This window comes from Diceros bicornis, chromosome 15 (assembly GCF_020826845.1).
Source record: "Diceros bicornis minor isolate mBicDic1 chromosome 15, mDicBic1.mat.cur, whole genome shotgun sequence".
Classification (NCBI taxonomy): domain Eukaryota; kingdom Metazoa; phylum Chordata; class Mammalia; order Perissodactyla; family Rhinocerotidae; genus Diceros; species Diceros bicornis.
Window position 1 is genome coordinate 11,677,265 of NC_080754.1, and position 13,600 is coordinate 11,690,864.

At 41.6% G+C, this 13,600-nt stretch overlaps 1 protein-coding gene across 1 annotated transcript in view; it reads right to left on the bottom strand.

Moving 5' to 3' along the window:
• MYH15 (myosin heavy chain 15) overlaps window positions 1–13,600 on the bottom strand; it is a 127,419-nt gene that overhangs the window by 74,831 nt on the left and 38,988 nt on the right. Inside the window, exons 14-17 of the mRNA XM_058556514.1 lie at window positions 11,769–11,918; window positions 10,976–11,146; window positions 3,136–3,315; window positions 1,962–2,094 (exon numbers count right to left, since the gene is read on the bottom strand). Of these exons, the coding sequence (XP_058412497.1) occupies window positions 1,962–2,094; window positions 3,136–3,315; window positions 10,976–11,146; window positions 11,769–11,918 (634 nt within the window). The remainder of the gene's footprint in view (window positions 1–1,961; window positions 2,095–3,135; window positions 3,316–10,975; window positions 11,147–11,768; window positions 11,919–13,600) is intronic.

Below are 13,600 nucleotides of genomic sequence, written 5' to 3' on the forward strand. Positions count from 1 at the left end.
GTTTTACAAACATTTGTGTAGTGCTAACTCACAAAGATCTACAACAACAAAATCCATAGGCAATCTGGAAAAAACAGGCCAGCTATCAATACAGAAAACTAATAAAATGTTCTCAGAACCTGAGTAGCAACTGTGCCAAGGCAGATGTCATAAAGTTAATCACTAACGTCCTATTGACACACCCCAGGCCCTACAAGTGGATCACTCAACCTCTTTGTATTTCAGTTTCTCAACACATGAAAAGGGAACACTATTACTTTCCATTAATTTTTAAAAAGAATCACAATTGGTTTAAAGTACTTGGATTTCCCAGAAGAGAATATGGTTATTGCTCTCTTCTTTAGGTAATTTAAATTTGGATGAATCAGAAACTTGGAGGCAAGTGTTTTCAGGGACTGCTTAAAGAATTATGAAAAAGGACATTCTGGACAATACTCTTCTAGTTCCCAAAAACACAGCACACATCCTCAAGAGTTGGAAGACAATTTCCTCTCTAATTCTCGCCCAAACCACTCTCTGATCTCTTATGATCAGAGAATTACCCATCTCGGAGCCATAAGGTTATGTGGCCACTACCTAGCAGACTTCTCAAAGGTACTTTAGAAGCTATTAGAATCAGGCAAATGCATTGCCGGGAGATAATCAGGGTCCAAACACAGTAGCTTCCATTTCTCAACCTCCACTTGAGGCAGGCCAACAGGATTCCATGCAGGATCCTGAATTATGTCATCATGTGCTGATGAAGCCGAGAAGCGCTAAATTCTCTCTCCATCCCTGACCAAGTCAATCAGGAGTCCCAACCCAGCCTACAGGGGCCAGGAGTTAACTTGAAGCTGGGTGTAAGATTATAGGAGGGTGAGAATGTTAGGAAGTCGGGGTACACACCCCACTTAAAGAACAGCTAGTGCAATCTGCTCCATTGCCACGAGGGTATCTGAACTCAGGCTGCCCAGATTTTCTATTTTCCCATAATTTCCTTTTTTCAAAAGAAAAAGGAAATCCAAATGTGTGTGTAAAATCTTCTGATTTTTTTAACCTGTGTGGACAAAACAAATTCATGTCTAAGGCCAGGTTCTGCTCAGGGGCTGCCATTCTGTGGCTTTTGCTGTGAATCATGGAGAGCTTCCCTCTATAGCCTTATGCAATGGTGAGGCTCAGCATCTTCAAATCCTTTGTATCGTGGTGCAGAAGACTGAATTGCATCCTAAATCCGTGTAGCCTGTCCATTTCTCTGTTTTGTTTGTTTCTAGGGGACAGTGAGAGAGGAATAGACACCAGACTAGGACACAGAGTCCTGCTTTTTGCCTTGGCTTTGCCATGTAGGAGATTTGTGAAATGGGGGACACTACTTAACTCTTCTGTACTTGTTCTTGTAAGATAGGGAGAGATTTCCCTCTGTATGTATCTGAAAGGGTCATGGCAAGGATTGAATAAGGTGATGCACCTAAAAGTGCTTTGTAAATTACAAACTACTAAATGAGAAGATCAATTAGCTGGTCAATAATCATTTATGGAGTCCCCGCTAAAGAGGCATTCGCTACACGCTTGAGGCTATAATTGAACAAGTCAGTCATAATCTCCGCCCTGATGAAGTTATAATAACCCCAAGTTATTATAATATGAAAGCAATGTGAAGAATTCTAAGATACTTGAGGAATAGACATTAAAGGGGCTTGTTATTTCCCCAAAATCATTTATCAAAGCATGATTGGCTGCTGTCTCTTTGCAGCTGGGTCGAGTAGAGATAAAAGCAAGCCAGAGCAGGCTCCCTGAAATATTTCTACCTTAGAGCACCATTTCCCTGAAGAACTACCAGCGTGAGGACAGAAAGGCTAATAAGAGGGGGCAAGTCAGACCACAGGGAGCAGACATCGATGTCTTAGGAGAGAAGCAAGGATTTTTGTAAGCAGCAATGGGCTCCATTCTGAGGCTGAAGAATTAGGGAAGATTGTTCGACTCACCACTGTCGGCACTGATGTAATTTTCAAAAAGGTTTGCCAGGAGTCTGTTGGATGACTTCTGAAATACAGCCACCACTGTTTCATTAAGAAGGTCTTTGTTCTTTTGGAGCCAGCCACTGATGTTATAAGGCACCTTTGGAAAGGCAGGCAGTCAGGTAACAAAAGAGGAGAATACATAAATTAACATAGCAAATTGCGCATTCCTTAAAAAAAAGTCACAAATTGTATAGGTCCTTTAACTTCAAATCAGTTTGACGTAAGAGTACGGAATAATACTCCAGAAGTCCATTGTGCAACCCAAAGAGATTTTCAGGCTTTACTATTTACATCCTGGAAAGAAAAGAAGAGAAGGGGAGGGAGGAAGAAATAGAAGGTATTTCCAGCAGAAACAATTCACATCAGGACCCCTTCATAGGCAAGAACAGATGAAATAACAACTGTCTCCAACACACAGTGAGCATTCAAAGAAACATAAGCAAATATAATGGTATTTTACTATAAATATCATTATAATTAATATTCAAGGATACCAAAGAAGAAAATTACAAGCATATCTATGCACAATTGGCAGGTCATTTTTAGGTTGAATTATTATCTTATCATATATCAGTTCTCTTTCTGTTCCGTCCAGAATCACTGACTAGAAGCAGAAAAGCAGAAAAAAGAGGCACACACACACACACACACACACCCCCGCAGAGACAAGAGAGGCGGTGAGGGTCATTAGACGCTTTTGTTGGCCGTAGTTTGGAGACCATTACTTCACAGTGACTATTTCTTTATGAGAGAATAAAAAAATAAAACCTTCAATAAAAAGATCAATTGAACTCACTCGTTCACACAATGTTAAGTTAAAAGGAAGGAAAAATAAGGAAAAAACCCATGACTTTGATGGTCTCCATGACTTTCTGAAGCTTCTTTACTTTGAGTTGGGGTGACTGAGTCTATTTTGAGGTTTTTGACCTCTGCACACATGGAATACTATTATATATTACGGGTATTTCATTTCCTAAGTGCTAAGAGGCTACACCAACTTTTTTCTGGAACCTAGATTTATTTTATTCATCTCTTCATTTAATTTAAACTTTACTTATATATTATCTAAGGACTTTGGCTGAGTGCATTTGAAACAGAGTCAGGCAAATTCAAGGCTGAGGGTCTAGAGGTAACTTACCACTCCTGCATAATGGACAAGTTCAAAGTGAGCTTCATATTTCTTCTTATTATCAGGCTTGGGCTTCTGGAAATGAATCGACTTTCCAAAATGGTTGTCAAAAAGTTTGGTCTTGAAGGTCACATCTGTAGCCTGAGGAAACATACATTCCTCTTCAAGGATGGAAAAGATGCCCATTGGCTGTTGGAGATACATATGAACAGCAGATGAAGAAAAACACCAGGAAACAGTATTTTCAGTAGAGGATCCATGTAAATTCTTTCCCAGGAACCTAACCAGTTGACAAGGGGAAGAGATGTTGACTACATATAACCAGCCAATCATCCATCAACAAATACTTATTAAATACCTATTCGGTGTCAGGTACCAGTAGGAGCTAGTAATGCAGCCTGAGCCACATACACAAAGCACCTGTCCTCGAGTGCTTACATTCTAGTGGAGCAGAGAGACAAAAGACAAGTAAACCAAAAATAAATAACTAAATAACTTAGTTTCACATAAGTGCTCTGAAGAAATCATGCAAAGTAAAGAGATAGAGAATGACTGAAGGGCTGAGTGGGAGCTATTTTAGTAGGATAGCTGAGTATAATCCTCTGACCTGAATAAGAAGAGCAAATCCTGAAAAGATCTGTGTACAAGTATTCTGGGCAGAGAAATGGAGTGCAAAGTCCCTGGGGCAGGAGCCCACTCGGCAAGTTTGAGGTCCTGCCAGAGGCAAGTGTGGACAGAGCAAAGCTAGGTGGATGCAGCATGGGGTAGAGATAAAGTCAGAGAGGTGAGCAGTATTGGATCTCAGAGGCCTTACAGCCTGTGGTAAGAATTTTGGATTTTATTTTAAGTATAATGAGAGGACTTTGGAGATTTTGAACATGAAGTGGTATGATTTGATTTACGCTTGAAAAGGATCATTTGTTTAGAACAGGGGTTGGTGAAGCAAAGCCTGTGGGCCCAATCCTGCCTGTGACCTATATTGGAAAGCCAGTGAGTTAATAACGGTTTTTACATTTTTAAAGAGTTGTAATAAACAAAAACCAAAAAAGGATATATGATAGAAAAACTGATGGCCCCTGTCAGCAAACTTTTTCTCTAAAGATCTGTAGGGTGAATATATTAGACTTTGTGGACCACACAGTCTCTGTGCCACCTCTGCCTTCAACTCAGCCGCGTCAGCCCTGAAAGCCGCTACCGACAATACGTAAATAAAATGGGTGTGACAACGTTCCATTAAAACGTTATTTACATGGGGCTAGCCTGGTGGCACAGCCGTTAAGTTCCCACGTTCTGCTTCTGTGGCCTGGGGTTAGCCAGTTTGGCTCCTGGGCTCGGTCCTACTCACCGCTTGTCAAGCCACGCTGAGGCAGCGTCCCGTATAGACGAGCTACAACTCTACAACTGTGATAGACAACAACGTACTGGGGCTTTGGGGAGAAAAAAGAGGAAGATTGGCAACAGATGTTAGCTCAGGGCCAATCTTCCTCAAAAAAAAAAAAGTTATTTACAAAAACAGACTGCAAGCCGAATTTGGCCCACAGGGCTGCAGTTTGCTGACCCCTGGTCTAGACTAGTGATAGTGTTGGAGATCATGAGAAGTTATTGAAATGTGGCACAGGTTGAAAGCACAGCTGACTCACACCTTGCTGGTGGACAGAACATGGGGTGTAATAGAAAGCAGAAGGATGACCAGCTCTGTGGCTTGAGCAAATGGGTAATGGATGCTGCCATTAACCAATATAAGGTACATATGCATAGGGAAAAACAGGTTTCGCAGGGAAAATCAAGGACTCTTATATTTTCATTTCTAATAGATATTTGTATAATCATTTATCTACCCATGAATATTTTTAAAGTGCCTTCTATGAACAAATCACTAAGCAGACACTTTGGGTTATAACAGAACGAGTCAGACATGGGTTCTGGCTCCAGAGCATCTAACCGAGAAGACATGTACATTATACTAGACTACAAAGCAGACAAAACAGAGGTATAGAGAAAATGTCATGAGAATTCCCAGATGGAACATGACTCCTTGGCCCAACAACGTAGATTGCATGATTCTCTACCAACCTTTTGAACCTAAGAACCATAGACACTCAGGTTTGGGAAAGACGTTAAAGGTCTGGTCCACCCGCCTAAAAGCTCCTTGAATTCTCTTCAGAATTTCCTTCTAAAAGGCAGATTAGCTTATGCTTGGATATTTTCATGGAAAGAGAACACACCAACTTTGAGTCAAAGCTCTGGATGGGTGATAGATTAAAAGAAAATTTGTTTTCAATTTAGAATCCTTTGTTCTAAATTATTCCACTGGAGCCAATACAAATGGATCTAATTCTTTTTCTAAGTGGCGGATCAGCAGATATTTGAAGATCATGTTTTTGACCACCTAAGTCTATCATTCTAATATATGCACTGTTTTTCTTCTTCTTTTGTATATTCTCACAGACTTAGAAGTCGCATTTTATAGAAAATGTGTTGAACAACATTCCACCAATAACTCTTGTACTGAATAGTTCTGGGACGTCTTCCTTCCTCCCAAGCATCTAGATGGGGAGTGATACAGTGAGTGAATATGTGAAGCATTCTCAGCGAGGACAAGTATTCTAAGTGAAACCGACACCTGTCTTGCTCCTGGCAGCACTGCACTTGTGGGTTCTTGGCAAAGTGAGAAATGAGGAGGAGGATGAGGAGGACAAGCTCTTGGAGTCATGGACTCCATCTTGTGCCATGCATTTTCCCTCCATGCCTATAGTCAACCCTCAGTGAAAACTGGAATGAATCGTTTAAAAATCCAAGCATCTCCTGGGATGGTGTCTGTTAACGAGAGCGTTGTGGCAAATTCACAAAGAGAAGCAGTCCCCAGTTCGAGCAGAACCACCTCCCATACATGAGGACCGCCATTTCTCTGGGATGCCAATAAAGCCAACTTCCATTTGGGGATGAATGGAAGTTTTATGTAAAGAAAGTAGATGTCATAGCTCAGAGAGTAACAACTAAACCACTGAGGAGGGAAAAACACTATTTCTTCAGGGTCTTCTCCATTTCTCCAGTGCTCAGGAGGTATAAAGCTTCTAATCAATATGAGGCCCTCCAGCAAACTAATTTCCAAATATGTCAGGAAAAAGAGCAATTCTATTCTGCCCTGTAGCATCAATTGTCCTATATTGCACAGAAAGTGGTTTGAGTCTGTTGCCCTGACTCAGAACATTAGTGATCCAACCTCTCCCTCTTCAAATATTACCAGTTCTGCCTTCCTCTCTTTGACATCTGTCACTTTCTCACTATTTCCATTTCTGCTGTCCTGATTAAGGACCTCTCTATCTCACCTGGCCTGCTCTCGCAGCTTCCTAACTGCCTTACCCTGAGCCTTCCCTCCCATCCCAGACACCGCACACAAACCCACCAGATTCAACACGAGCAGCTCTGACTACTCTATTGCCCGGCAGAGCCCTCTGGCTCCCCACTACCTAAAAATAAGGTGTAAACTCATTAAAATCCCTTCCCAGTCTGACCTTCATTTGTACTTCTAGCTACTTCCATCTGTGTGGTCTAAGCTCTAACTAGATGACCTAACATTTCGGAACGTGTCCTTTGTTTCTGGTCTCTATCCCTTTGTTCTTGCCAGTCCCTCCAGCTGCTCGCTATCTTCCTCTCTTCACCTGCTGAAATCATACCCATTTCTTAAGATCCAGCTGAAATTTTACCCCCTTCCCACCAGGGCTTCGTAGATTCCCGCAGGTGGAGGTGACCTCTGCTCTTCTGAGCTCTGTGGGCCTCTGCCTGTGCCTTTACTGCATTTATACCAACACATATTTTTACATTTATCAGATCTACAAATCTCCTACTTGACTGCATACTTCCTAAGGCAAGTGCTATTTATAACAAATGCTTACATTTTCTACAGCATTTAATTCAAAGTCTTATACACAGTAGTGTGGTATTAGGCCTAAAATTCAGACCCAACCTTAGGTGTGCCTTAACATCAGAGGAACACCAGGAGGGCCTCAGACAACCTAGTCGCAAGTTCCCCTCCCCGTTGTGCTCCTGCGGGTCAGGTCCCCAGGCAGACAACCCTCCTTATCGTGGGACGGGGTACAGTGTCTGCTCATCCTCGAGCAATGGGTTCAGTTCCTCCCAGCCGTGGAATTACTCCAACCAGTCACATCCTCCAGCAGGAAGCAAGGATCCCCTCACCCTATATCATTCCTACACACCCTGCCTCCCACAGCCCTGCTGCTTCATCCTGCTCCCAAGTGCAAACGCCATGTGGCCCTGCATGGCACGCGGTGTCCTCCTCCCTCAGGCTGTGAGTATATGTGAGCAACAAGCTGCTGTCAATCTCATCTGTCCGGTGTTAGGTGTCATCTGTCCAGCCATCGCCATAACCGTAGGGCGTTTATGGTCACCAATGGGGTGACAAGGAAGTGATCAAAACTAGTAGTTGCTAAATAAATGCACTTGTTTGTTTAATTTTAAAAAAATTAGTAAAAGTTTTGGTCTTAAGACATCTTTCCAATCATACCGTAAGTGCCAGGATGATGCCTTTGGTTTGCATTACTCATAACCCTGAGCACAGGAGGTCCCGAGGTGACTAAAATCTAAAATTTCTGTTAAGTGATTAATTGACAGGCAAACACTAAGACATACGGGTTTGAGGGGCCTGTCCGGTGGTACAAGTGGTTAAGCACGCGCACTCTGCTGCGGTGGCCCCGGGTTCGACGGTTCGGATCCTGGGCGTGCACCAATGCACCGCTTGTCAAGCCATGCAGTGGCGGCATCCCATATACAGTAGAGGAAGATGGGCATGGATGTTAGCCCAGGGCCAGTCTTCCTCAGCAAAAAAAAAAAAAAAAGAGGATTGGCAGATGTTAGCTCAGGGCTGATCTTCCTCACAAAAAAAAAAAAGACATACGGGTTTGAGCTCTGGGACCTGGGCTGCTTTGCTGTGGGCAATAGTCTGGCAGAAAGTAAGAGCTGTGAATAAAAAAGCACAGAGTTACATGTTTAAAGAAAATATTCATGTGCGTACAAGAGATAATTAGATATTAATGTGATTCATTTTAGAATAAAAACACCAGAATTAGCATATCCAAAGAACCTCACTTGGGAGGTAACAAAACTTATTGCCAATAAGCATAATCCCCATGCTACCAGGATTTAAAATATTTTAGAACCTTCTTTGGGATGTCTGACACCGTTGACTACTGGTATTGGAAACTTCCTGTTGTCTGACTACGTAGCATTGTGTAGTAACAGTCAAAAGTTATTCAGGCCAAGTCAGACAAATAAGGTGAAAGATGTGATCAAGCTAGGTAATATCCATAGTTTGGACTCGAAAACAGGTAAGATGATTAGTATTGAAGTTAATTTTCTCTCAAAGCCGGCAAAAATCTAAAACCCTACCCTAATTCCCATCCTGTGAGGGACTTTTTCCAAAAGGGCTGAATTATTGGAAGACAGCCTCTCAAGGTGACCACATTGAAGGGGCAACATGTTTTTAAATGTATAATTTTGGATGTAGTTGTTTAAAAAAATATTAGAAATAACTTTACCAATATCTATGTAAAACCATAAATATGTAATCACATGTTAATGCTTTAACGTGTAAATTATTGATGCTCAAGTCCTACACAAACTAGAATATTTCAGGTAATGAAAGAAGTGTGAGCTAATCCTGTAATAGATTTTTTTCACTCTATATATAAAGAAAGAGGTCACTGAATGCTTGAAGACCAAATTAACAATGTTGGTGTTAAAATACATTTTTTTACTTTGATATAAACTTTTTTGTAAAAATAAAAAAACAAAACTTTTATGTACCAATATCTCTTTACTTTATATATATGCACACAGACGCATGCTGTAAGACATCGTATACATACTGACGTATTTTAGTTCTTTTGAATTTTGAAAACTTCCCATGATTCATTCTATTTCAAGGAGTAATTTTTTTTTGCTTTTTGGTGTTTTTTTTTGGTGAGGAAGATCAGCCCTGAGCTAACATCTGCCAATCCTCCTCTTTTTTTTTTTTTTTTTGCTGAGGAAGATTGGCCCTGGGATAACATCCATGCCCATCTTCCTCTACTTTATATGGGATGCCACCACAGCACGGCTCGACATGAGGTGCGTCAGTGCACGCACGAGATCTGAACCAGCGAAACCCAGGCCGCCGCAGCAGAGCGCGCACACTTAACCACTTGCACCACTGGACCATCCACTCAAGGAATAATTTTGATCATTAATATTTACTACAATTTTTCTTCATGTAGCCTGAACAAACACAATGATCTTTTCAAAATATAGAATTATTTAAAGAAAGATTTTGGTATTCCTTGTTTGCCTGACCTGAATATCTTTAAAACTGTTCATAGGAAACCAAAGACTTATCTTTTCCCTCTATCGTCTGGTCAGTTTTGGGTTTTTTTCCTCATTTTATCACATCAGTAGAAAATGCAAGAGGAAATTACATCCCTGTTGCTAGTGGGTTATTGGGAATAACTGAGATTGGCATAAATGAGACCATAGGCTTCAGATCAACTAAACATCAGTAACATTCACAGACCTGTGAGGCTCTGAATAATGTCTGTGTCACCTTCCTGCCTGAAAACAGTGTCTCGCCATAATCAGAGAGAGTAGATATTACAGGTGACAATTGCCAGAAGGTAAATCTGTCCCTCTAAGGAGCTCCAGGTCTTTTGTTTCATTTCTAATCAGAAAACTACAGCTTTCATAATGCCAGCAGACATCGACCAGATCATGGTTGGGTCATTATTATTATTTTTAATCAGCTCACAAGTTGGTTCATTTTCATTACTTTTTAAATCAGTCTATCCTCCCCCCAAGAAGTTCACTGGTTATAAAATAAATAAAATCAATGTGACGTCCACTTCTGTTAGGAACAATGGCTATTTTCAAGGAAGATTTAGTTTCACCTAAAGCCTAATAAATAAAATTGATGGGACACTGAGTGATAAACTCTGAGGCCTGCAAAGGACAGTGACAGGTCGGTCACCCTAGCCCCTTCCGGACAGGGTTGCTGAGAATCAAATGTGACAGCACGTTCAGAATGCTAAAAGCAGTAGGCCATGGCCCATCCAGCCTGTCTCCAGAATTCACTGCAACCCACGGTTATAGCGAGAACCAAGTGGCATGGAGCTGCTAACGTGCCGCCATGTTTGCTCCCGTGGACAAAGCCACAGAGAAGGCCAAGCTAAATTCCCCCAGCAAACCGGGTTAATCTCTCCCAGAGCACATGGAAAGATTTCAGACTACGGGAACGTCACTGAATTCAGAAATGATACACTGCAGCTAATTTACTAATAAGCCATGAAGTATTGTCATAAATTACTTAAACTAACTGGTACTTGTCCAATTAAATGAACAAACTACATCCTGCAAGGTAGTGGCCTTGGGGATTTATGGTACTTGTTTGTTTGCATGCTAATTTGCCAAATTTCATTAAGCAGCTCTGGGCCTACTCATTCACCTTATGTTAATCAGGCAGGCCCTACAGTGCTCATATTTTCAGCTCTGTGTTTTTCCAGTCAAGAGCAAGACCATTTTTAATCTCGACAAGTTTCCTCACGCATTAACAGTGGAGGCCATGCATAAGCAGCAAATGCCTGGCGACAGTCTGCGTTAGGGATGATGGAGTGGGCCGACTGACGCAAGAGTTTAGTCAGGATGCCACGGGTGCTGCACATGAAGACCATTAAGAGAAAATGTGCAGAGCTCTCCTGCTCCATTTCCCATCCCCTGACGGAGCCTGAGTCCTGACAAGGATCAATGTGGCAAGTAGGGACAATTCTCCTAAATGAAAATAGACGAGGAGAAAAACACACATTACCTTCTCGACGAGGTCTATGCAGGCTTGCAAACCCAGACCAAAGTCAATAGGCACCCAGTCGATGCCTTCTTTCCTATATTCCTCTTGTTCCAGAACAAACATGTGCTGATTGAAGAACTGTTGTAATTTTTCATTGGTAAAATTAACGCAAAGTTGCTCAAGGCTGTTACACTTCAAAGATATGAACAGGTAGGAAGAGAGAGAAAAATGAAATTGAGAAAATAGTAACTCTCTGACGTGATGGGTATGTTAATTAGCTTGATTGTGGTGATTATTTCACAGTATATGTGTGTACCAAATCATCAAATTGTAGACCTCAAATATATACATTTTTTAATTGTCAAATATACCTCAATAAAAAAATAAAATAAAATTGAGGTCCACTTGGAAAAATGAACAGTAAAGAGAAAACCATAACCACTATCATATGATGGTAAATAGACCAACAAGTCAGAAATGCTCAATTAAATTCTTACCTCCTTCAGATATATCCACAAATATAGATTATTATAATAAAATAACACTTGACATTAAAATTCAAAATCATAAAAGTTTCCTTTACCTCTATTTAACTTTATTTAAGGCTGAATTAATTTCTTAATACAATTAATTATAATTATCATTATTGTTACTTATTAATATTTAATAATAGCTCTTTTCCAACCAAAGTAGCTCTTAAAGTTTGCACAGAACGAATCTCATCGTGTCTTGACTACATTTTCCAACATTCAATTCACATTTTCTAATCTCCTTGTAAATACACATTGACCTCATTGTTACCATATATACTTACATCAAGGATTTCAAAACCAGTGATGTCAAGAATGCCAATGAAGAACTGCCTTGACAGCTTGGCGTCCAGGGCTCTGTTGATACGTGCCGCCAGCCACTTAAACATCCTCTCATATATTGACTTGGACAGGGCACCAACAGCATAGGTCACCTGGAAATCACATTGAGCCCATTCCTTGATCTGACAGCAGTGTGCATTTTAATTCTGGGCATTCCCCAACAGCAGCCACCTTCTAGTAAAATCAAGATATATCTATTGACTTTCTGTGGTTCTAGCCTGCTGCTGAGTACAATGAGAGAGAAGGAAGAAGCAAGGAAGGGAGGAAAAGGAGAAGGGAGGGAGAGAGAAGGAGAGGGAAAGAGAGGTAGGGGAAGGAAGCGAGCTAGGCTGGTGCCTGCCTACTGATCACTCCTGCGAGAGAAATCCCATTCCTATTATCAAAGGACCAAATTCCCTGGAGTAAGGTGGCAATGTGCTCTAAAGCCTTGCTAATCAAAGTGTGGTCCTAAGACTGCAGCATCAGCATCACCTGGGAGCTTGTTAAAAATGACGACTCTCAGCACCTCAGCAGCCAGTCCCAGGCCTAGGAATCAGAATTTGCACTGTAACACATTTCCCCGCTGATTCCTATGTACCATATCGTTTCATAAGTGCTGAGAGAGAGGTTAGGAATCTGGAATCCTTAGCCCTTATCCTGCTGCTGCTGTTACTGCTGCTAATAAATTGTGTAACCTTCGGCAAGTGACCTAACCTCTCTAGGCTGCAGTATCAGCTGAATAACGCTCTCCAAGGTTCTTTCTAGCCTCAGCTTCTATCTTCTTTATTATATTAGTTCCCAGTGTCGCTCTCAACTCCCTTTAGGGAGAATAGCAATTTAGTGCATCATTCTGACTCAGATTCTCCTACTGTAGAACTCAGGCTTCATTTCTCCTCCCTGGAGGTGTGTGGCAGAGGCTCTAACGTAATCTCCTGGGGGGAGCTCCAACCTCTGTGCCTGGATGCTGCTGTAAGAATGCAGATCCTGCTTCCATGATGCGAAGGCGCTGCTGTAGTAGCAGGTTTCTGACAGACTCCCAGTAGGAGTGAATTTCAGCTGGACAGTCTCCAAGCCTGGAAGCATAATGTGCTCCAACCGCTTAACGTTTAAAATCGGCCTATCACATCCATCCTTCAGCTGCCCAGGAGAGAGACCGCAGCAGGAGCCAGTTGGTGTCTGGTGGTGAGTTAGTTATGAGTCACCCACTCTCTGATCAGTGATCTTGAGTCATTTCCACAGTGATCCATAAGCCGGATGGCATCACAGTTTTTTATTATCGGCATCAAGAGCACACTCGCACACATAAAGCACCAAGAGTGATTTTTGTCCTCTGGCACACCGAGGAAATCACTCACTGTCTGCAGCAGTCACTTTGAAACTTTGAAAAGAACGTGACTAACTTGCTCACCTCTTGTAATTCCCTAAATATTTGAGAAGAGGAAGTGCGAGAGAAACCATGCAGCCAGGGGTGGGGAGAAGAGAAGAAACACAGGAAGAAAGCCTGAAGACGTAGGCAGAGGAAAAAATAGAGGGCATGGTGTCTGCTGCATGAACTAATGAAACCAACAAGCCAACATACTGCTCACTAATTCATCATTCTAATCATTTTCTGTCCAGCGAAGGAGGAGTGAGGCAACTAAACCCACCCATCCACTTTTCACAGAAGGCTTTGATTACAGGGGGCAAAGTGCATGATAGACAATACAAAAACAAACAAAGAAATGAAATCAAATAGCCTATTTTTAACCACTTTGATCCCTGCCTTTCTCAGCTGTAAAATAACAATATTAAAACA